The sequence below is a fragment of the Abramis brama genome (genome assembly GCF_963993115.1).
Source record: "Abramis brama genome assembly, chromosome: 9".
In the NCBI taxonomy this organism is placed as follows: domain Eukaryota; kingdom Metazoa; phylum Chordata; class Actinopteri; order Cypriniformes; family Leuciscidae; genus Abramis; species Abramis brama.
Window position 1 is genome coordinate 35107329 of NC_139971.1, and position 25631 is coordinate 35132959.

The 25631-nt window shown below is 37.5% G+C and overlaps 2 protein-coding genes across 3 annotated transcripts; one reads left to right on the forward strand and one right to left on the reverse strand.

The window, feature by feature from the left end:
• Positions 1–24: 24 nt before the first annotated feature.
• phaf1 (phagosome assembly factor 1) lies at positions 25–12664 on the reverse strand. 2 transcript variants are annotated; one of them, XM_084124796.1, is made up of 16 exons: positions 11659–12664; positions 9945–10027; positions 9752–9835; positions 9615–9658; positions 9392–9471; positions 9202–9296; positions 7777–7841; positions 7366–7478; positions 5721–5854; positions 5490–5573; positions 5274–5356; positions 5040–5083; positions 4894–4943; positions 4704–4762; positions 3576–3648; positions 25–3064 (listed from the first exon to the last, which is right to left on the reverse strand). In XM_084124796.1, the coding sequence occupies exons 1-16, from the start codon at positions 11720–11722 to the stop codon at positions 2975–2977; spliced, it is 1245 nt and encodes a 414-aa protein (XP_083980922.1). In that variant the 5' UTR covers positions 11723–12664; the 3' UTR covers positions 25–2974. The 2 variants fall into 2 exon arrangements, with proteins under 2 accessions (XP_083980922.1, XP_083980921.1); XM_084124795.1 differs by having other exon boundaries at positions 7777–7874; positions 11659–12643.
• A 3650-nt stretch (positions 12665–16314) lies between these two features.
• On the forward strand, positions 16315–18181 carry foxl1 (forkhead box L1). Its single transcript, XM_084124674.1, has one exon. The coding sequence runs from the start codon at positions 16455–16457 to the stop codon at positions 17598–17600; it is 1146 nt and encodes a 381-aa protein (XP_083980800.1). The 5' UTR covers positions 16315–16454; the 3' UTR covers positions 17601–18181.
• Positions 18182–25631: the final 7450 nt, after the last annotated feature.

Sequence of the window (25631 nt, forward strand, 5' to 3'; positions counted from 1 at the left end):
AACAAAAGACAAAAGACGCCTCCATTCTTTCCCCCCATATTTATTACATCCATTCTTTAAATATTTTTGTTGAACACACTGTAACAGTTTTAATGAACAAAATGCAAAATTAGCAGTTAAAAAAAAAATTTATAATGCTTTCAGTAGATTGAACAAGGAAACTAAAATCCAATGGTCACAGCATTGTTGCCCCACTCGGAGCTTTTGACAAACCAGACCATTCCAATTTATACTCCATCAACGCAATGATTATTGCTTTGAAAACATAACAAAAAGAAACAAACAACAACAAAAATTGCCTGATAAATGTTGATCTTCCGTGTACATGTTCCTTAAACCTACAGATTTAAAAATATCTGTGATACAAAACACCACATTGCAATCAATTTAGATACACACTTTTTTTTTAATCGAGGATAAATCCCACTTCCAGAAATGGGTTAAATGTACTGAATCCACAAAAAATAATCACTTTTTGGAGGATGGGGAAGAACATACAATATAGAGGAATACAATACATAGCATTAATATGCGCATTACACTGTATGGAGTTTGTCCATTTCTAATTAAAATCCTCAGGATGATCATTCATTCATTCATTCCGATGCAAAAATAGGATAAAGTCTGAAGAAGAAACAATACAGCCAAAACCCATTTGATGAAAAGCATTCACTTGCTCCTGGCATTTAAAAAAAACATCCACCTGAGTTTGGGCAGGCAATCAGCCCATCAGACCACATTCCCCCCCTCAGTTACAATCCCTAAATGACAATAAAAAGCGGTTGTGTTGTTCCTTATCGACAACGGAGATTCCAATTGTGCATCTAAACAGTTTGCTTAAAGACCTAACCATATTAAAGTGGAACTCCACATCCATTTCAAAAAGTACAAATTGTATTAAGAGAGAAACACCACAACCACTTTTGTGAACTTCAGATCACGAAGGGCAATCTCCATGTTCTGTAACATGTTTGTACGCAGACTGCAATAATCAATTTAAATACACTGAACACATTAAACTAGCGCTTCATGAAAAGAGTTCAATACCCAACGAGTCGTTTTTTTCTTCCTCTAATATTCAGGTACGTTTTCGGAAACAAAAGGACTATAACTATTAATTTAGCTTTACATGCTCAGACATACACAAAGCAGTTCAAACATTTCATTTACAGAGAAAAAAGTCAAGACAGGCTCGGTGGGAGATGAGGCACAATGTTAAAAGCATCTTCCTTGTAAAAGACCAAAAGTTAAGGGTAAAATATATTAAAAACGCCACTGACGGTCTTCCGGCGCAGGTTAATGTAACAGAAAGCTAAATGCCCGAATTAGCCTGAACCACACAGTGCAGAAGCCTGAAGGGAGGTTGGAATGACACCAGAGGTGTGGAGCTTGACAGCCATTGGTGGTTACGCTGCCAGGAAGCAAAGCAATGAACAGTAGTTAGAGGTGAACAAACCATCTACTGAAGTTAAAATGCTCTAGTCATCTCCGAAAGTGGTCAAATGTAGGCTACGCCATCTAGGACAACACTCGAGGGAAGCTGCTATATTGTCCCTCAAGAGCTGGCAAAGGAAACCAGAAACTCTCAGAATGTAAGCAGTCTGGGGAGTTCCAGACATCAGCTGATCTGATACGGTACCGTTAGGGCAACAAAACAATGAATATTCTGCACGCTATTTACAGATCTGTACAGACATGGACACACCGTGCTTGAGAAAACATCACGTCTACTTGCTATGGAAACAACAGCAACAAATCTTGAAGAGAGAGAAAGCTTCAAATAAAAAAAGTTGCTATGCTAAAAACAATTCAGGGACTTAATAGATCAAATCAAAAGGGAATGTTCTTACACTGTGGGTGTTAAAAATGTCAAAGAGCTAACTGTTGTTTCTTCTTTGGCTAATGATTTGGCAATCAGGTGACAAAACAGTTCTGCAGTTAAGACTTTAAGATACTGAACAAGGGAATAGAAATTCACATCTTTCTACTTGGAACAAAATAAAAGGACGCAAACAGAATTGACGGCATGACATCCAGTGGGAAAAAGAAACAGTGATGGGTGGATGGCTTTTCTCTCCGGTCTGGGTTGCAACTAGCTTTGAAATCCAGATTGCACGTCGTCGTCCCCTCCCCCGCCGTTCTTTCTCTCTGAGACTCGCAATTAAAATGTTCCTTAGTGGACAGGAGACAATTATCAAGTAAATTAGGTGTATTTTAGTGCAAATGTTCAAAACTAATGAGCTCATGAACAACAAAACAATAACGGAATCAACACAAGCGGGTGTGGGGTATCGAAATGGGAGGTAATCTGTGCTGCTGACTTGGTATGAAATGGGTTTATGAATCGTTATGTGTGTATGTGAGCCTGCTCATGTGCCACAAGAACATTTTCACAGCACTGGATCCACACTGTGCAAGCTTGTGCTTGTAACCTTCCGTAAATGCATACAAAACACGCTCGTTGAATTTACGCGGCAAAAGTTTGTCCTCATTTGACTTTGTTCTCATCCTCTGCGCATAGGAAAGCAAATGAACTTGAATGCGTGTGCGTTTTGGTTAAAGTGTTTAGCGTGCAGAGGAGAAATCGGTTCAATGTTCGCCCTTTGGTGCGTCTGGTATGGAAATTTAGAAGGTTGGGCAAAAAAAAAAAGAATACACAAATTTGCTTGTGTGAAAATGAATCACCGTGCATCCACAAGTACTATAACAATGATGACGTTGATGCATGTCTGGGTTAAAGCTTTGGGGGCAGAGCCAGGTTTGCATGGTTATCTGAGATTATTAGCAGGCTGAGGGCAGCCTCCATGCTATTATTGAGGAGACCGAATTGAGGGGGGAAGAGTTTAACTCCAGAGAAACTCCCAGCATGTCTTGCTTTAGCTTGTGTGATGGCAGCAGTGAGTGAAGGCACACTCTACTGGTCAGGTCAGAGGCTCTGCAGGGCTGGACGGGCACCGTGGGCATGGCGGATTCCTCAGTGGGCACTGGGTTCGGCACGGGCCAGGCTACTTGGACGAGGCGCTCCGTAGAGAGTCACAGAAGCTATGTGGTTATTCTGCATGACCTGTAACAACAGCAACAGTATGGAGATGAGATCCAATAAGTGCTTAGCTATGTATGAGCTATGGTATATGGTTATCTGCCAATATTATGGACTATGAAAAAGAATATGATTAACCAAACAGTTGATGGACCTTATTGACTTCCATAATATGGAAAAAAATAAAATACTATGGAAGTCAATGGGGGACATCAACTGATTGGTTACTGGCATTCTTCAAAATATCTTCTTTTGTGTTCACTGTTCAGCAGGAGAAAGAAACTCATACAGGTTTAGAACAACTTGAGGGTGAGTAAATGTTTGGGTGAACTATGCATTTAACGGCATCATCCAAAATGTTAATATCAGTACATCCTTAATATAAGCAAATGATACTTTCACTGGACTGTAAACATGAAAACCAAATCTGCCATTTATTTGTAAAATTAATATCTTTATTTATTTTTAAAAGCAACTTTTTATACAGGCTAACTAAGTAAAACAAACAGTACACACAGATGGCCCAGTCACATACCTCAAATATCATTCTCTGCAGTCCAAAACAAAATGTGGAACCAAAAGGGTTGGTGTTGTTTGCAGAGGATGACCTGCAGAGCAGTGCACAATAAATCCATTAATCAGAGCATTATGGGGGGGGGGTGGAGGAGAGATAGAGGAGAGATGTCCTAGACAATGACTAACGTTAGAATTATATTCTCTTGAATTTTGATATGGCCGACACTCAACCAAAGAGACGACGTTCCGATGAACAAATAGCAAGAAGAGGGAAAAGGAGACGGAATACGCAAAATACCGAATTTACATCGGAAAAGCCTTCAAAAGGTGGCGAGAACTCCGCCGGCAGAAGGGCTTCCAATCTGACTTTCAGGTGGCTGTTTTTGGTGGACAGGTGGGTAAATCCAGGCTGGCGTTCATGACTGTTTCAGGAAGCACGGAGGGGAGGGGGAGGGGGAGGGGGAGGGGACGGGATGAGGAGGAGGGAGGGTCAAGCTATGCCTCCGTTCTGTTTGACAATACTTCGAAAGTCAACAAGAAGTGACGTCACCCAACATCGCTTAGAGCAATTATTTTCACTATCGGCCAATTGTCAGGGCCAATTGTATCCTGTCAATCAATAGGAGAAAAAAACGTGTCAGACTGATTACCAGACTGCATACTGTGTGTGAAGAAAATGCCTCCTGTGTTGAATTTAGGACAATAACACTTTTAAATAGCGATGTTAAAGCAGGCTCTATTTGACCCTATGAATCAAGCCAGGGATGCCAGGTCTGAGATTTTTCCTTACACTCGCCTCGCATCCAACAAAGCTTTGTTACTTCTGATAAGAAACAAAGTCTCAGCTTTCAAATTCTGTCCATTTGATCATGAAATTCAAACAATAAATGGTGTTTTGATGCTCTTGAATGTGACATAACAGATCGCTGTAGTGCCCCAGTTCAAGCGGCAGCGCAAATCTTTTCTTCCACTTTAATACAGGTTATAGCACATGAACATGCATAAACATCAAAAGGTATGTTGAGATACAGTACAACTTACTGAATTGCATCATGTCTCATGTAATGGCTCAATCAGTATTTCATTCATGGAAGATGTCAATAAAACAGTTTGTACTGTATATGTGGCCAAAATATACATTTCTCACCTGTGTAGCACAACTGGTTTTTCCATGGGGTGTCCTAGAAGCTCCTGAATCTGATCCCACTGGGTGCAAAGGTTGAAAACACAGTACTCAATTACTTAAAAATGTTTAATTATTTATCACATACAGTACTACATAACATCTAATGCATGTGTATATAATGTGTTACATAAAACACTGTCTATGAACTCACTTTGCTGTAAGTGGTCAGAATGCAGTCCTCACTCTGAGCATCCGCTCCATCTGAAACAGAATTTTAAAGAATGAGACAAACACAAAAGACCACAGAGACTCAACAGAGAATTACGATCTATTGCAGAGAGTCTGATATAGACTAACCTTTTTTAATGACAAGAGGAATCTTGAAATCACACCGATGATATCTGAGATGGGAGTGAGGGGCAATAAAGTGTGTAAATAAAGTGGTATGTGATACTGTAACCACATATTTCTAAAATCATTTCATTTCACTTAAACGAAAATCAATATTCAGTCAATATGTCCAGACTGCAAACCTTCCAGACCTTTTAAACAGCATCGACCAATACAATGCAGCAAAGAAATGAGACTTACATGTTGAAATTGTAATGACCAGGGAAGTTGGTGTGAAGGACAAATTTTTTGACCAGGTGGGTTGAAGAGTCAAAGAGTATATCCTGAAAGATATATAGAGACATAATGCTCAAAGGTCAATGGCTTTATGCAAATTGAACAAACAAAAGCTACACTAACAGCATGCTATGATAAATAGTCATTTAAGTAATCGAGTTATTTAAAGCTAATACTCACCACTCCTAGAATATAATAATTAAAGAAGTAGTCATTACATTTGGACGGGACTTGCTTGTGAGGGGAGGGTGAATGGATCTTCATCTGAGACATAAAAAAAAGGAAAAGATATGTCAGGACAAACAGAGTAAATGTGAAGAGGGAATGTCCGGGTTTATTTCTGAGAATGTAGCTTTGCTCATCTTGAGATTAATCTACAGTGTGTTGTGTATAAATTGGATCGGTCATTACCTTGTCCTCTGACTTGTAGAAGACCTTATGTGGGGAGCCAAGAGCACTCAAAACATCCTGACAAGAATCTCCAAAGTAGATGTTTCTCTCAACAGCCCGCACTTTCGTATCAGCCAACACTCCAGGGCCACATCCTGAGAAAGTGAAGTAACACATACAATGTGACAAAGCAGCGTTCCAAACAGCATATTTGTTTACCAATTCAATTTCCATTAACACTGGACCACTGGATATCACTTATAAACTGGATTACAGCACCAAGATTTTACTTTGGACACCCAACGCAGAACCAAAATCGGTTATGAAAAAAATAAAAATAAACATACACTGCCATTTCAAATGCTTGGGGCCTGTAAGATTTTGTAATCCTATTCTCACCAAGGCTGCATTTATTTGATGAAAAATACTTTAAAAATAGTAAAAATTTGAAATATTATTACATTTTAAAATATTCCTGTGATGGCAAAGTTGAATTTTCAGCAGCCTTCCAACCAGCAGTCTTCAGTGTTACATCATGTTCCTTCAGAAATGATTGTAATATGCTGATCTGGTGTTCAAGAAATATTTCTTATCATCAAAGTTGAAAATAAAATATTTTTGTGGAAACCGTGATAAAAAAATTCAGGATTCTTTGATGAATAGAAATTTCAAAAGAACATTATAAATATTTGCATTGTAAATGCCTTACTGTGACTTTTGATCAATTTAATACATCTTTGCAACAACAACAAAAAAGAACAGATCTTAAATGATGTTTATTAAAGACATTTCTGTTTACTTGTTATGATAAACAATTTTAATCCTGAGCTTGTTTTAATATTAATATTATTTATTAACAGTAAAATAATTTAGTACTTTGCTATCATTTCAATTCATGATTACATAGTTGCAGGTTTTTCTTTGCTGTCTGTGACCCTTCAGACCTATCAGACTCACAACCCTCCAGTTTTGTGTCACAACCCTTCAGCTGAGAACCACTGGACTATTAATAGTAGTTAAAGTCACACAGCACTGATTACCAGGAAAACGACCAAAGAATTGATAATAGAAGCTATATAAACATATTTGTTAAGATCAATACATTTATGATTTTTCCAGCTCTGGTTTATGCTAAAGTGAAATAAATAAACCTATGTTGTCTGTTTATGTTGGTGATGACTAACAATCAAACAATAATCAGCAAAAAAATGTATTTATCTCACAAGCACACATTACTAATGCTAGTTTTCTAAGCACAGCATAGCTTAGGAAATAACATGTCATGGCATGCCTTTAAACACAGAAGCATGGCAAAAACAAGAAACTGTGTTGCCCTCATCAAAACAATACATATTTGTTAATGGCATATTATGATTAATTAAAATACATAGAAATTTGAATGGAATCAAAGTATGGTTTTCTACTAAATGTTTTCTAGTGGTTACAAAGTACAGGATGAGGGCGATGACAAGAGCTGGTGATGAAAAGTTTCCTTTGAGGCATCTAAAAAAATCTCAGTATTGTGCATTCTGGGAGTTCATGAGAATATGAAACTCTTATAAAAAGGTGTGCATGCTTACAATGAATTTAGTCATGTGCATATTTAATAGAACCATTGCGAAATGATTTCTGACATTAGTGAATGAGTTTGGGTTGCTTGTATTACCTGCGGTGAGGAGGCGAAGTTTGAGACCCATGGGTCCCGCCCCATCCCTCATCACCTCCACACTCTCTGCATACACATTACCAAGGAAACAGGCCAGAGGCATCACCGGAGCCCTGCGAAGAAATATATAATTTACAATGATCACTGCTTGTGGAAATGCAACCCATGAGGTTCTCACCAAACTCTTAAACTGAACAATCAAAACTAGACACCCAAGGTAACAGACTAAATGCATATTAATGCTCCCCTTGGGCCACATCAACATTACAAATGGACATAATAAGGTCTGTTAGTAAACACATCCATGCTCAATAGTCTTATGCATATAATCATTCATTAGTGATGGCATTTTTACACATTTTTATCCTCACACAAAGGCCTCAATTTTCCAAACAAATGCACAAATCTTACTTGGTTTCTTGAAGGTTGTTTCCGGAGTAAATGTACATCCGTTTGACAGTGGCCCCATGGGGAATCTGCAGGGAGGCCAAGCCATGGGCAAAGTTAGGCTGTCAAAGCAAAACAGCTAGTAGTAGAATGCAGTGTCTGTGCAGGTGTCTACTCTGGTGAAAATATGCTCGCATCATCATCACAGGATACATTCATACATCAGGCAGGGGTTATTTTATCATTAACTGAAACTAAAACTATTAAAACATCTTTGTTCATTGAAATAAAGCCCATATATATATATATATATATATATATATATATATATATATATATATTACATTAAAAATTTGAACTTTTTTATTTTGGCTTTATTTCAATGCAGAAAAATGTTTTCATAGTTTTAGTTTCAGTTCATGATAAAATAACCCTGGCCCGATGTATGAATTTATCCAAAATACGTTACTATGAAGATGATGTGAGCATCTAAGCACTAAAACTGAACTAAAACTAAATTTACAAAAAAATAAACCTAATTATTAATATTTCAAACTAATTAAAATCTAATAAAAATGTCAAAAGCACATAAAAAATGACTAGAAATTTACTAAAAATAAAATGAAGACTTAAAACATAAAATTACCTAATTAAAAATATAAATACATTATACAGAAACTATAATAGTATATAAATAATACTAACATAACACTGACATTGGTATAATTGCATTACATGCAATAATAGTGTTACTGTATTTATCTTATTTAAAGTACTTTCTTAATAATAAAGTAATATCTCATTCATTTATTATTAGTATTATTTTACTTTATAAGTAATAAAGTAATGCTTAATTTTGTGTCTTATTATTTATTATTATTAGGGCTGTCAATAGATTTAATTGTTTTTTAATTGCAATTAATCACATACTTATCGTGAAATTAAGATCATTTATTTTGTCATTATTTGCTATATCCAGCAAAGTAAACTATCAGATTGAAGATTCTCACAAAACTGCATCCTGGCACCAGGACTGCTAATTATTATTATTAATTTATTTGTAGTTTACTTCGTTAGTAATACAGTAGTGCTTTATTTTTTGCAACCATTCTAAATATTTAGCTTTAAATGTATTTTAAATCACATGTAACAATACAGAAGTCACATTTTTTAAGGCAGTGGGCTATTTTCTACTTGTCTGTGCACAGAACAAATACAAAGCAGAAGGGAGAATAAACACTTAAAAAAATTGAAAATATCATGCTTATTCAGATATATACCAATACCATGTTTCTTGGGATATGTACCAATAGGATTCTTTGAAGCTCCATCTAAATACCATGATGAATATGGTATCCTTCAGAACCATGGTTTTCCATCTAATGGTAATACAACAGAACTTTTTTTTTATAAGAGCATGAACAACACAGGGAGGGAACATAGTCTCACCTCATATTTAGGAGCTTCGCTCCAGGAGTCCAGCTGAAAGGAGAAGGAAAGCCCTCGGAAGTTCAGGTGGAAGAGCTGCTCGGCAGCATTGTAGACTGGAAAGAGAGAACATGAATCCCCCAGCAATCACACACACACACACAACAATGAAGAGTCTGGACAAATAACTAACGCTGAAAATAAATCTCACCTCCTGGATGAGTAGCGCCAAAGGACTGATCGATCTGCTCAATAGTAGGTGCTATTGCCTGAGAGTTAAAATGCACTCCACTGTAATGAACAGAGAAAATGGTAATTTTACATTTCTGTGGCTGACACAGTGGTTAGTGGTAGATCTACAGAGTGTGACATCTACAACATCTAGAAACAAAATGTAATCCGCAACTATTGTGGCAAAACATAAGATCACTTACCAGTATTTCAGTTTCACTTTGCTCAAATCGTACACTTCAATGACCTGAAAAACGATGGAGATATATTTGGAACATAATGTAACGGGTGTAAGAAATAAACCATGCGTGTGCACACACACACAGATGCTGTCTCTCACTTTCAGTCTCTGATTGCAGGCGTCAAACAGCAGTTTAATTCCATCCTGAGTCAAGTTGAGAATGAGGTCGTGGCTGAGTGGCATCTGTTTGGGGAAGAGAAACAGGTCAGATAAAGATACAAAAAAAATCTGTATGATTAACTTCAGTGCACATTGACATTTATAGAAAATAATAGTAATAGCACATCCTTACTTGTTCGCTGTAGAGCACCTGGACATTTTTGATGATTCTGCAGTGTTTCTGTAATATGGAAATGGCCTGGGCCAATGGCATCCCTGGAAACAAATCCAGACAAACAAATAGATTGTCAGGTTTCGGCTCACATGATGATAAAAGAAGTGGAGTCAACAGCTCTAGAAGCTGCTATAGTAAAAATATAATAATTTCATGGTATATAACACAAACATGTAGAGTATGTAAGAAAATAACAGAATATCAGCTTTCTGGAATAGTGGAGTGGTATTGGTCAGGTGCCACTGAGTGTTTTTTTTTTTTTTTTAAATGGTCAAAAAACAACACAGCTCCTAGTACATCCAAAAATGACTTAAATTGAACATTAAAGGTCCATTCACACTAAAAACGATAACTATAACCATGAAGTAGCTACTCGCTCGAACAAAAATATGTCCTCTTACTCTAAAAGAATAGTGGATTCCACACCAAAACTTTAACAATAATGACACAAAGGAACAATATTGTTGGAATCACTTTGAGAGCGATTCTTCCCCCAGCTGATAAACAATAAAATTGTTTTTAAAGTCGACATGAAATGGAAGCTGTGATCTTTTCTTGCTTATTGTGACGTATATACCAGTGAAACGCCTTCTCGAATGAGAAAAAAATAGGTAGCACGGGATTTAATTGGATCATTGGGGTTTGCTATAGTCAGGATCTGGAAGCAAAAACTCCATTCATCACTCCATCCGAACAGAAGAATTCATGGTGAAAAACTACATTACCCACCATTATGCTGTACAGAAAATTCCACCAATCAGCAAGTAGAAACAAGCTAAACATGGAAAAAGAGCTCTTTAGCTCTGCCAATTCCCATTAAGCACTGCAAAAGATGTAACTGAGTCGCCATAAGATCTCAAAATACTTAAATATTTGTGTGTATATATATATATATATATCAATTTTTCTTTTATTAGCTAGTAGTTTTATATTTCTCCACTGCTGTTCGCAATGCTTCATGGGATTGTAGTTCTTTCCCTCACTAAAGCCATTAAGTGCAAAGTCTAGTACCACTGTATTTTTGTCCGATTATCAAATACTTTTTTGTGCTTAAAATCAAAAATTGTAATATTGTGATTCACCACGCCGCTCATTGGCTTAGTTCATGGATTGTAATCCTTTAACAAAGACTTATTTTTTAAATCCCTATGGGAGAAATGAGTGAAAAAAATAAAAACACTTCCAGAACCAATGGCGCTGATGCGTGGGCGGGCACTAATGCACTCTATTGCTGTGATCTCATGTGAGTGACAGGTTGTCTCGCCCTCGCGCCAGTAAACACGTCATCAGAAAAGATGCAAGAGAGAGGGGTTTTTATTTTGGTTACAGATTACAAGGGCACATGAATTTTAAAAATTCACTGATGAGTTCAAAAAAAGAATGATGAGTAATCATGTTTGAATATCTTTGAATAGCATGTACCAGCCCCAGTGAAAAATCTAAAGGGCCAAATAATTCATTCAGTGTAACAGAGACCCTTTTCAGGTCAAGAGAACCTCAGACGTGACCGTGTCAAAAGGCATGTGGTGCAGTTGTGAAATCCAGATGGCAACTGATTAATACAGTCAAATAAAACAGCTTATTTTCAAATAGTAAACATCCTGTCAATAACAATTCAATGTGTGTGCAACATGCAATGTTACTTCAGATTTTGAACTTAGTCCACACTCACCTAATGCGAATTCCCATTGTTCATTTCCCAAAGATCGCTCAGGAACGACCTCCAGATCCAGCATTGGCGGGGAGAAATTGGGGATATCAACGAGGATCTCTGACTGTGCCAGATCTGAATCTTCCCAAAATCTTGAATAATCCACCGTTAAATCAACGAGTCCAACTTTAACGAAGTAGTACGTTTAAAAAGCTCCCACACACTTTAAACACAGTTTGAGTGACACACGACACCCTGACGTCAGATATGTCAAAACACAAGTGAAGCAATCCGGCTATCAACGCATTCCACTGTCACCATACTTATAAATAACACTATAAAACGAATAACAGATACACACGTATAAAAGGTCAATATGACTTAAGCTTAAATAAATTAGACAAGTAAACGGTATGTCAGTCACAGCGAGCTGATGTCAGGAAGGAAGAATTGGTTACAAGTTGCTGCTCTTTTATCAACTTTCTTAAGCATGAATTAATTCAAGGCGTTAATTATCTTATAACTCACATAAATGGAATTAAAGTATTTATAAAACTGATGTCTGCTGTAGAAAAAAACACTTTGATCTGACCTTTGACTTACTCCAGAATCACATAAAACACGTAAGCTGCTATTTATTACAGCGAACGAAGACCGTTTCGTAACCAAACAGTTACATTACATGCATTTAAGCTTTTTATGACCGGTCTATATGACTCGAGACACACACATCAGACTATCAGTGAGTCGTTCGAGCTTCGCCTAACGTTGTTTTCTTTCTTTCCGATGATTCAACAGCAAGCAAACAGATCATCACTTATGACCATCTGTTCATAATAACACGGATTTCTCCGCGTTCGGCCGTTTCGGTTGTTGGAGGCGCCGCACTGTTACATGCAGCTTTATTTTCCGGTGTCTTTGACGTTTAAGATTGGCTTAAGATGATAAAGAAAGAGCCCCTCCGTTCCAAAAACAACTTCCATCCAAAACACCATGATCAGCTGATAATTCAACTTCCGGTGCGAACGACATAGCACTTCCTGGCGGCAATCTCCAAAATAAAAGTCAAATAGCGCAGTTGACGAATCAGATTTTGTGAGTAACACCAATTATGAGAGGTGTACTGTTTAAATTGTTGTATTACATATGTATTACTCTGTGTAATTATATATAGCCGCCGGCCGATGTAATTAAATTAATTCAAGAGAGCTAGTATTTATTAAACTTTATTTTTTAGCTCAACTGACATAGCAGAAAATAAACAAAAGACAACTTATTTTCCACTACAAGTATCTATAAATAAATAAATAAATAAAAAATAACTACATAAAATTATTTAGGCCTTTACCGTGTCTGTACTGTACTGTTGAGAGATAATGGGCAGGGGCAAATACGGATCTCTTTACTTTTTTCTTGTTCATCCCCGTCTAAGGCTAGACCTGACAGCTAAATCCGTCAAACCGAGTCACTGGTCGCACGAAAAGCCACACCATTGAGGACAGTAAATTGAAAAGGTTATAGATTGAGAAAAAAAAAAATCCACCAGATGGCGTCATTTATTGAGTGCTTGCATAATAGTAGGCCTACAAGTGATGATAACACAGAGGTAAACGCTGAAATTGAGCATACCGTCTGTGTTTTATTATTTAGACTCAAAATGTTCACATGAAATGTTCACCTGGTGTCTGACTATTTTGCTTTCATTGAGTTTACATTTGCCTGTGTTTTCTGTGAGTACTCAGTACAGTTTGTACGGTTTTATAAAACGTTTTGTGCCCTGGATGAATGCTTGTTATATAATAATAAAAAATAAAATAATAAAAAACATTTGTTGGGCATATGCATGCAAATAGAATAGAATAATGAAATATAGCATATAATAGAACAGAACACAACAGAATAACGGCAGCATTTAGAAGCTGAAGAGGTCTTATGATCTGAAAAAATGTATAATATAATCAATGTTTGGATGAAAATCGTTATATACGATCCAGATGCACCTCCTTGTGTTGGTCAGTGTTCTTTCATGATAGTTTGTAAATGTAACAAATTGTTTGTTTATTATAAGGAACATGATTTTGTGTGCAAGCAAACCCCATTTAACCCCATATTGTCCCACTGGGCCTTTTCCCGTAATTAGGTAGCTTTGTAAGTAGCATTGGGTGAAAAGGCCTAGTAAACAACAACTGTCCAAACAGAATGAAAGATACATACAACTCTTCTGAAAAGTATGCAATATATTCACATTTGACATAAATTGACTGAAAAGACGGAACAAACTCTGTGAATAATTTGACTTTCTCTGCACCAATAGCCCAGATCAAAACTCCAATTATATTGTTTGTGGAAACATTGTTGGCCCTGATTTTATTTATTGTGTTTGGTAACAAACCTTGCCAGTCTGTTTCACAGGGGTTTTTGTTTGTTTTTATCCTTCAGATGGGAACATGATGAATAAAACAAAAAGTAAGGAATTTTAACACATGTTGCTAACAGTTAAAAATAACAGAAAAAATCTGTGTCTACTTATACAAACAATCTAAAACCACATTTCTCTCCTTGTTTTGAGTCTAGAAGACAGATTCGCTGATTAAAAATTCATGCTGAATGAAAATACCTGGAATAAAATGTTTTAGGAGCAGTCAATAATGATGCAAGATATAATATATGAAAACAAAGCCAATTCATATACTGCAACATGAAACACAAAACAGGGCTTTTCTCTAATTATTATAGCACAATAACACAATATGGAAAGGTTACACATGCTCAAAGAAAACGGCAACACGTCTGTTAGATTACCTCTACAGCAAGCATAAGAAGCAACATTATCGGAGTGGCGTGATGTCGGTGTGTCTGGATTTTTAGTCTAAAACTTTATGAATCACCATCTTTAGAGGGAAAGTACAAACTCAGGAAAAACTTTTAAGTTTATCCACAAAAACCTCCAAACGCATAATGTAATCACAGGCCAGCTGTGTGCACTTGTAAAGTTGTTATAATCCCTCTCGGTCCTATAAACAGGAAAATACATAATATAAAGCATCATGCGTGCATTCACAAATAATACAGTTTCTCCTAACGTCCAGCCAAGTTTTCCTTTTTTGGATATCACTGCTCTTTTATCTATTGTTAGCAAACTGATGAAATCTTTAAATGAGACAATAAAGAAGCTATACGGTAAAAATGGTTTTGTATAGCAGCTGTGGTTGCCAATCTATTACCAAAATTTAGTGAGGATATTACAAGTCATGTCATTAAATTATAATAACAAACCTAAAATCTTTTTAGTTTTAGTCACACTGATAACAGCACAGGTGGTTGGCAGACCACATGATGTCCTAAAGTTCAAAGACACAAAACATGATCAAGACCAGACACACAATAATAAAATAATACAATAAAGATCAAATACACCATAAAACATTTCAATGCACCGAGAAGAACTTTTAAATTAAATAAAAAAAATAGATGATTTCAGGGAATAGGAATACCATTTTCCTCATGAATCTTATATTCCCATTTTATCCAAGGCAATTAGTAGCACTCTTTTGATGATCCAATTTACAAAAAATCTAAAAGATATTGCCCTTTGCACTTTCTATGTAAATTATAAGATAATTCATACTTTTTACTAAAACAATAGTTTATTTTACTATATAGGCTATATCTTTTGGTAAATAAAGTTTTGCAATCAAAATTGCAAACAGTGCAACTAAACAAACATCTACTGTTTAACTTTATAATTACAGATTCATCTGAAATAAAAATGTATACATTTTGGGTAACACTTTAGGTTAGGGTCCAATTCTCACTATTAATAGTTGCACATGCATATGGATATTGGCTGTTTATTAGTACTTATAAAGCACATATTAATGCCCTTATTCTGCATTACCTTATTCTACATCCCTAATACCTAAACGTAACAACTACCTCACTAACTATTAATAACTATAGGCAAAAGTTATAGTTAGTTAAGGGAATTGAACCCTAATCTAAAGTGTGACCAAAAAAGGTTATTTTGGTAATATTTTACAATAAGTCACATTTGTTAACATTAGTTAATGCATTAACATGAACTAACAATGTATTAATATTTTGTTTTGTATTAACCTTTGCTAATGGAATGTTCATATTCATGTGAGTTCATAGTGCATTAACTGATGTTTTGATTTTAAAAACGTATTAGTAAATGTTGAGATTGACATTAACAAATGCTGTTGAAATTTTGTTCATTGTTAGTTCATGTAAACTATAATCTTAACAAATGAAACCTTTTTGTAAAGTGTTACCGTCATTTTCTTTTACATAGCCAGCTTTGTTTTCTTTTCTAGCAACCCAAAGCAACTCCCCAAAAGAGCTCTGTCATGTTTGCTTGTTCTCTCTGTGCGAGCAACTTTCAGCGTTAAGGGTGGACGTGATATTTCAAACATCAGATCAGTGCGTTTATGTATTGGGTGCCCGGAAATTTTTCCAAATAAACACAGCTTGATTCAACTTGGGTGGGCAGACTTATCAACAGACTAATTCTATAAACAAATGAAGGAATAACCGAGCACACCATTGGCTGGTAGGCAGGGGACACGCGGAGAGAGAGAGAGAGAGAGAGACACTCGAGGCTTTCTGCAATGAAATTTTAATTAATGTGGGTGGGCTGAGGGAACACAACGAGTGTTTATCATAGACAATTTATTTTCCAGCGCTAAGTCAACATAAAACAGAAAAAAAAACGGACAACAATTATTTAACATTTAGACTCATGAAGCGGACACACCGGTGGCGATCTCCACAGACTGAAAGTGTCCTCCGAAGTCATGAGTTTATACCACAGCCCAGTGCCGCAGCCCGGCGTGGCTGCATCGGCTCTCAGTCTATCGAATTCCTCCCTAATCTATGTTTACGGTGGCGAAGTTGGAGGCATCATTCCCGCTTTGGGATTCGCGTCCAGTCGGCAGGAGCCTCCACAGAAACCTCCCTACAGCTACATCGCGCTCATCGCCATGGCAATTAAGAACGCGCCGGACAAGCGCGCGACGCTGAGCGGGATCTATCAGTTCATCATGGACCGCTTCCCCTATTACCATGACAACAAGCAGGGCTGGCAGAACTCAATCCGCCACAACCTCTCGCTGAACGACTGCTTTATTAAAGTGCCCAGAGAAAAAGGGCGACCAGGGAAGGGCAGCTACTGGACGCTGGACACCAAATGTCTGGACATGTTCGAGAACGGAAACTACAGGCGGCGAAAGAGAAAGTGCAGGGGTCAGGAGACGGGTGAGACTAAAGTCGCTCACAAGAGAACACGAGCAACGACTTCCAAACTTCACCACAGTACCCATGTGGAGAAAGAGTCAGATTTAAGCAAACAGCAACATGAAAAACATCCTGAAACCGATATAAACGTCCACGAGAAGTTTAACGGCACCCAACCACAAAATAGTGAGGCAAACGTGGGCGCACACGCCTCCGACTCCACGAGAGACTGGTGTTTGGCACCCTCGACCACAGTGGGCGCTAACCCGGGATGCCCGACGCATGAACAGACCAGCACAGTGTCTCTAAACACCCAAACTCGAAAAAACACAGCGCATTTAAGCGCGCAAGAGACGCTGGAACCCGTGAAGAATGACATTGGAAGCGCGCAAAATGGAGACGCCAAATTCAAAGCAATAAATGCGCAGACGCAACCTCGAAAAAACACAGACAAATCGAAGGAGTTTAGCATTGACAGTATTCTGTCGAAAAAGGAGAGCCAGTTCCAGCGGAGGTGCGGGGTTTCTGGAGGAGCGCCGGTTGAGTGTGTGGAGTCGCGCGGTTACGCGCTCACGTCCTCGCTGATCGCACACACGCACCCACATCTGTACCCGCGCGCATTCCCGCTCTGCTCCTACCTGTCTCTCACCTGTCCCGACAAAACGCTGAACTTCAGAGAGAAAACAGGCGAGAAATTATTCTTTTGACGAATCACAGACTGTTTAGCAAATAGTTTTATGCCTAAAAATATTCAATGAATTCAGTCTCATTAACATTCTTATTTTCTTTTTATTATTATTAATTGCAAACAAAACTTTTTAAAACATATATCGAGAATTCAGGATAATATTATTATTATTTCTTCTACTACTATAATTGTTGTCGTCGTCGTTATGGGATTCAACATGGGTGGCCTGTATCTACAGAACAGGCCTATACTGTACACAGTATACTAACAGTAGTTCATTCTATGATGTGTATACAATGATCAAGAACACACTCTTTGCAAACCATCCATACAGATGTCTTTGTAAAATGTTATTGTTTATGTGAGCAAGAGTTTTATATGTTCCTCTCAGTGCTTATGACAGATACTTGACAAATTGCATTGGGCTGTTGTTCTTGTCCTCTCCTCTAACTATAGATACACACAAACTGAAACTTGATTTACTGCTTAAAGACACAGTAATGAAAAGAAAATGAAATTATTTGGTTGTACCCTGGACTTTCAATGAGAGATTTATATTGAGTTAAACAGAGAACTCAATTCTTCAAATAAACATTGAGTATGAGTAAAACTTTGTTGAAATGAATGCCTTCAATTTCCTACACAATATATATATAGATATGTGCTATTAATGCAATAATATGTCTGTATACTATATAAAGGATATAAAGGACTACTTGTTGTTCCAGGACTATGCATAATCCTGAACTGTGAAACTAGTCTACCACATGTATTCCTTGCCACCATATATAGCCATAAGTGGTTTTTGAACTGAAAGGTTTAAGCCTCAGTGAGTGCAAATCAGGAATGCTTGTGGAAATAAATAAGCTTCCCCACATTCGAGCAGAGGAACTCACATCCACAAGCATTTCCTGTGTATAGGATTCTTTTGGTCAGAAGTGTAAATAGAGCGTCATCCATCTGAAGGTTTGTAGAGAGAAAGAGACTACATCTCTCAATCTGCTGCCTCCATCTGTCCTCCTCTTCACAGATGGGCTCCTTAGATGGAGCAGTCTGCAAGGGCTCTGCTGGATCGCAGCCCCATGATCATAGCGGACCACTGCTATCTCTAAGGTGATCTTTAAGAACGTTCTTTCATATTCAGCGGGATTTCATCACGGCATCATTTCCTATACACCTCATAGGATATTAAGTGAATTATGACCTTTACCGATACAGCTTTATTGCATTAAACCCAAATAAGTGGAATAAATAGTTGAATGTATAATTAGCTATTTTTGACATTTAAATTCTCAAACTAAGCACTGATTGTCTCTTTACGTTGCTAAAGATAATTATGCCCTCTAGTGTTATAATGTATTACAATACTCAACCTCAGTTAGGCTACCACACATAGATGGTTAAGTTACCAGTCTATGTTTTATAAAAACATTTTCATTTTCATCTCTGCAAAGATCCTGTGATGTAATACAGACGGACTGCTAAATGTCTAACTGTTGGATATTTGGCTAGACTGGCATTTTTTAGATATTTTGGTAACCGCAAAAACAGTATCACAGAAGGCAAATGTTGTCTCAACAGCTTGAAGCTGACGGACCACAGAGCTGGATGTGAATTTTTAATGACAACATTCTCAGTTTGTGTTCGGTCCGTCTCAAGCATTATATTAAAATAAACACGAGAAGAAAGATTATCTTCCTAGTGTTTAAAGTGTAAAAAATTCTCACTCATTTTCATTTATTTTGACTGGAAATGGAGCACACTTTCTGCGGCCGTAACCACAAGAGCTCTACTGTGAGAGATGCCATTGACTATAAAGCAGTATTTGATAAACAGCAGTTTCCTAGTTAAAAAAAAACACAAACATTTCTGTCACACAAACATATTGTTTAGCTGAATTAAAGTCAAAAATCATTCAGATCCACAAACAGTTGATTCAGACCACAAGTGAAATGATAATGACACACTGCCTTGCAATGATTTTTAATTATTTAAAGAATTATTGTTTGAAACCAGTTGTTTATATATATTATTGTAAACATTATATCAGACAAATTATGTATTTTGGTGTTTATTGTGCCATTAATACATGTCAGTATACAGTACAGTATATATAATTATGATTGTGCCTTTAGAATTATAGTGTTGATGGTTTTACAGTTTAATGTGACATTATAAGCCATGTGCTCAAGGTCCTAAAACTGTGAGGTGCTAGATATTAATGCAATAATATGTCTACAAATATCATTTCAATTGTCAGCTGTTTTCTGTAAAATGCCATGACCACCCCCAATGACAAATTTAGATAAATATAAAGTGAGAAAACTGTAAAAAAACATTTACCTGAAATGATTATGTATACTGATGAATTTATTTATTTAATCATTCATTATTTTATTTTATTTTATTAAAATTTTATTTTATTTTATTAAAATTTTATTTTATTTTATTACATTTTTATTTTATTTTATTACATTTTTATTTTATTTTATTACATTTTTATTTTATTTTATTTTATTTTCACAATGAACCATTTACCAAGAGCCCAGTCATGAAGAGGTCTATCGGCCATGCATGGTTCTAAACTTGGATCTCCTCAAATGACTCATTTGAGACTGAACTGACAAGGCCTGATATATCAGAAAGGGGTCAAATCAAGAATGAGAGAAAGGAGCAATACTGCAGAAGCGTCATCACCCTTGTTTCATGTGCAATCACGTCTCCAAGCAGCACTAAATCAAACCATTTCAAGCCGCCGGCATCAAAAGAGTTTAATCTGTGTGTTTATTATATATTTTCACTCCTAGCGTAAACCAAACTCAGTTGTCCAAATACGCTCTCAACGCCGAGGGAGGGGTGGGGCTCTGATGAAGATTGATGGTCTCTCTGGGAGGAACATTAGCTGCTAATCAAGTTATGTTTCCTGGAGCTCAGTTTTATACATCGCTATTTGCATGCGAAGAGAACAAGATCCATGTTTTCTATCAAGCCTGCTTATGAAACGCACTCAGTCCAAGTCAGAGCTAGCAGGTAGCAGATAGCAGGAGTATAGGAGACACCTTCGTGCATTAACTAATCACTGTTTAATTGGAAAAAACAGACATTTTCTCTTAGCACATTTAAAAGCAATATAAGTTGACCTAAAGTACTGCAAAATTCAAGAAAATAAACGTGAACAAATTCTCAAATAAATAATAGCCCAATAATAACATTTATTATTATTATTATTTTAAATGAATACATAAAGTCAAGTCAAGTCACCTTTATTTATATAGCGCTTTAGACATGTCAAAGCAACTTTACAGTTATAAACAGGAAAATGATTCAGTGATGCAAACAGAGTTCAATTATGCTGTAAAGCTGCTCAAAAGTTTCATTATTTAGCTGAAGTTATTAAAATAAGTTAAATTAAAATAAGTTTCAGCAGAGAAGTACATTAAATGCTAGTGTTCTTCTCATGAGACACACTGTAGGTGATGCAAAAGTGATCCTCATATCAACCAAATTTGCAACTGACACATGAAAAACACAGATGGACACCCACTGCTCTTGAATCAAATGTAAAATTTGCTTTTTGATTTGAAATGATGTCATGAAGTATTCAATGATGATTGTGTGTTTACATATCTTTTCAGATGCCTGACTGAGAAGCTGTAATAGGAGGTTAGCACAATAAATATCTCTCTCACCCGCACATATGGCAGTGCACAGTAATTGACATGATTACTCATGTGACTCATACCGTGAAAATACAATTTTTGAGGGAATAACAAAGAGGCATTTAGAAATAAACTCTCAAGTGTTGTTCTATGGGCCAAACTAAATATTACACATATAACCGTCATCTCATTGGATTATGCACCAGCTGGCTTGGATATGGTCGTTTTCCTCCAGTTTAGCTCACTCAAACCAAGGAATTTAAATTAACTAACAGCTGAATGAACACTTTTTATCGTGATTTTCGCAATAGCCCACCCTTTCCTTGTGCATCATTAAACCTAAACTAAATCAGTAACGTATACATTACTGAGGACCAGCAGTTCAAATGCAGTCTTTCAGGTATTTCCTTGTTTAAATGCACCTGCATTTTTCAACTAACTGAGTGGGTTTTCTGTTTCTGTTTTCTGCGTTTTTTATTTATTATTATGGCACTTGTTTAAAGCTACACTGTGTAGTATTTACTCCTATCTAGCGGTGAAATTGTATATGACTACCAACTGAATATTACCAGAGCCCGTCTACGGAGAGCCTGCCCACTCCCTATTAAGTCCTATTGTACCGAATTTTGGTTGTAGTTCCACCAGAGTTCCACTGGGGGCGATCGCCCATGAGTGCAGAATGAATGGGAGTCTATGGGGCTAGACGGCAAAATGTGTCTCTTTCACCCGATTGCCGTTGAGAAATCTCAGATTTGATTGTAGGTTTTGCAAGTTCAACATGGGTTATAGGTTGAAAGTTGAATGAACGAGTACTTAATTCCTTTTGATTTCTTACAGGTTGAGTTGTTGTTGCCCATAACACGCTAGCATTCTGCTAATGAACGCTGATTGGTCAGTGAAGGACTGATTACGACCAGAGATGCCGCTTGATGGCATCGTGGCATCCGAAGCGGGACTAGAAACAAACAAAACAAAAACTCTTCTAGCACGTGTATTTACCTGTGTCAGCTGTGTTGTCGATGCCTCGAGTGAAAAGAAAGTGCAGAGTGCGAACGCACCAGAGTGAGTGAAGGATTGCTGTTAAGCAGTGTCTCTGGTCGTACGATGTGTATGAAGTCATTGACACTTTAAAAGACTTTTTAAAGCAAATAAGTGACTCTAAAAAATCTAACACCCAGCAATGTGTAATTTCTTTGCATCTCCTTTCGAATACAACATTCAAATTACTAGACAAAAAATTATATCCTGAGAAAAGTGGATTTTGATGTGCATAGACCTCCATTCATTCTGCACTCGTCCTGTGAGCGCCCTCATATGGAATCAGAGTGGAACTGCAACCAGTTCAAAAGCCGGAAGTGTACTGAGAGTGAAACTTCTCGCCTTATTAGACATTCTCTGATATTACTTTCTAGCTCCTCCCATTCCGAAGGCGTTTTAACTCCTACAGTGGCCGTATTATTTCAAATCTGCCGGCAAACGCGAGCAAATCTCCCTCTCGCATTCGTCACGGTGCCACTGCGTGTAAAAACCAAGCGGCAACCTCCCTGTCTCTCTCTTGAAACCAACACGGAAGTGAATTCAACGGCAATTCATCGATCGGCCGCTTGAGGCTGGATGCAGAAGTGAGTCAAATCTGTATCTCCCCCATGTTAAAATGCCCAACTTTACAGCAGAAAAAAACATGTTTACAGCCTGGTGCAAAAAGTGGCTTTGGTCTATATAGCTTATTTTTCCCTTCATGACAACTGTGAGGGGGGTGAATTTTTTTATAACTTATCCGTTTAAATTATATTAAGCCTTAAAATTTCTGCATAATTAAGGGTGTCCACTTTAGAGTGACGGGTGGATTCCCGCTGCTGTGGTCATTAGTCATCATTAGCCGTTTGTCTGCTGTCTGTTAGCCGTCACGTTACCTCAGTTCATTGTCTGACTGTAAAAATAAATAAATTCGGGAGTGACGCGCTGCCAAGATGGCAACGGTCGGCCACGGCCACTTTAGGCTTCAAAAACGGTCTTCAGAAACCTACGGGTGACGTCACGGACACTACGTCCATATTTTTTTACAGTCTATGGTAAAAACGCGAAAGGCGAAGCTTGTATGTCCCTCATTGTCTAATGTATTTTCAAGATGGATGCGCAACATGGCTTCCGCCATTCGAGCGACTTGCTCATATGTATTCTAAATGGCAGATTATACACTTACGAGAATACTTAATTAGTTGAAGTGATTACACATTAATGAGAACGTATAATTTTGAAATAACAATGTGTTTTTTGCTAAAAATCAACTTAAAATATTACACAGGGGTAATCGGCTTTAAAGGGGTCATCGGATGCCCATTTTCCACAAGTTGGTATGATTCTTTAGGGTCTTCATGTAAAGTTTGTAACACATTGGTTAAAATTCCTCAATGGTTGTGTAAAACAACACCCTTTTTACCTCCTCAAAAACAGCTCTGTTCACAGCCTGTTCGGTGCCTGTCTCTTTAAATGATAATGAGCTACTGTTCACCCCACCCCTCTCTTCCATGGGGGTGTGGACACAAGACATGTAAAGTGCTGCCTTGGCAAACAGTATACAAATGGCTGAGGGAAAATGCTAATACGGGACAGTCTCTCAGTGGTCATGGGCGGAGCATGAGCAATATGACATCATATTGCTCAGAAAATCCAAACGGCTTGATTATTGTGAGTGTTTAGGCTTTTTGGGGGTAGAAAAAAAGGAGTGAATGGATTTTTTCAATGTATGGTGGTTGTGTCCACACACTGCAAAGACACATTTATATGCAAACACCATATAAAAGTGAATTTTGCATCCGATGACCCCTTTTAAGGCAGGGTAGGTGATTTGTTCCAGAAACATTTTTTGTTAAGCTGGTTGAAAGTCTCTTCACATCCTGATAGCAATCACTAAGTTAAGTGATCTAAATGTATTTATAGCCTATATATAAAGTCTGTGGAAGGCGTAGGACCATAAAATGTTCGTCCAATCATTGAATTTGGTCAAATACAATGATACGATGTCGTTCCTGCCTGTCAATGTATGTTTTTCCATATCTCTATGTGCACCCTGCTTGAGCAGACATCACACGTCATCAGAGGGTGGGATCTTATGCTTTCAAAGATAGCTCACTAGCTAGCCTCTCCGAAATCTGTCTACCCTATAGCTTTAAGTATGCCAACCTGCTATGCTGAAATATTTACTATAAAGTTATACAGCTTTATTGTCTCATTTGTAGTTTTTATGATGTATTTATTCAGTCAACTGCGCCATCTAGTGGTCTGAAGGAATAATGAACACCCAGCCGGTTGTTATCTAAGAATAAACAGACAAAGTGATCAGGACAAGAGCAAGTCCATGATACTGGATGACATTAAAGGTGCATTGTTTAATATTTAGGAGAGTCTGTAGACAGAAATGCAATATCATATACATAACTATGTTTTCAGTGGTGTATAAAGACCTTACTTAATGAACCATTATGTTTTTATTACCTTAGAATGAGCCATTTCTATCTACATACACCCAGAGCCCGTCTATAGATGGGTTTCCGTTTCTCGAATTACCCATTATCCTCTGCGGCGCGCCGCCATGTTGTGTGTCAAAGCTTTCAGTAAGCCACTGGGAGACACGGCTCATTCACTGTGCTGCATTAATAGAAAGCCAGTTAATATAAAGTATTTTTGACTCTTTTGTGTTGAGATAACGATGACAAATTAAGAAGAAGAAAGTCTCTGGAAGCATACAATTATTTTGTTAGAATGTCCGAGTTAAAATTTTATGTGGTCGCATTTGTGCGAGTGCATGGTCATACACTACTCAGTTAAATTCACGCATGAATTCTCCTGCATTGAACTTGTTTTAGCGCCCGCCAAAGTGAATTTTTGTCCCGCCAAAGTCTTATTTGATCGGTGAGTAATGTAGATGAACTGGGTGCATGTTTAACTGAAAGAACGAGCAGATAGAGAGAGAGCCGGTCGCGCGCGCGCACTCTCTCTCTCTCTCTTCGGAGCCAGGCGAACATGTAAACAAGACTTCACCGTCTCCAAACTAAGCGCTGTCTTGCTCTCTCTCCCTCGTGGAAATGTTAGTCTGGAGCCCTGCATTGACGGTTCACATCGCTGTAGCCAGGCGGCTGATATCTGCACAGCCCTTATTATATGGTACATTTAGACTCAGTGTCAAGACAACACCATCTGGGTAAAACAACAACAACAACAACAACAACACAACGCTCCGAGCTAATTTAGTGTAACTTAGGAGAGAGATGGAGAGCAGAGGCACGGAGCGATGTGCTCGACCAGCTGATGTGGCCACAGAGAAAGTGATGAAGGTGGACAATCGTCAGAGTGTGCTTCTGCCCAGCCAACACCTCTCAAGGGCTGTGTCG

Coding starts and splice junctions, on each gene's coding strand:
- phaf1 (XM_084124795.1), bottom strand. CDS start 11,722: ATGCTGGATCTGGAGGTCGTTCCTGAGCGATCTTTGGGAAATGAACAA. Junction 7,875..9,201: donor GCGAAGCTCCTAAATATGAG/GTGAGACTATGT, acceptor TTGCTTTGACAG/CCTAACTTTGCCCATGGCTT. Junction 5,084..5,273: donor GGTCATTACAATTTCAACAT/GTAAGTCTCATT, acceptor CTCCCATCTCAG/ATATCATCGGTGTGATTTCA.
- foxl1 (XM_084124674.1), top strand. CDS start 16,455: ATGAGTTTATACCACAGCCCAGTGCCGCAGCCCGGCGTGGCTGCATCG.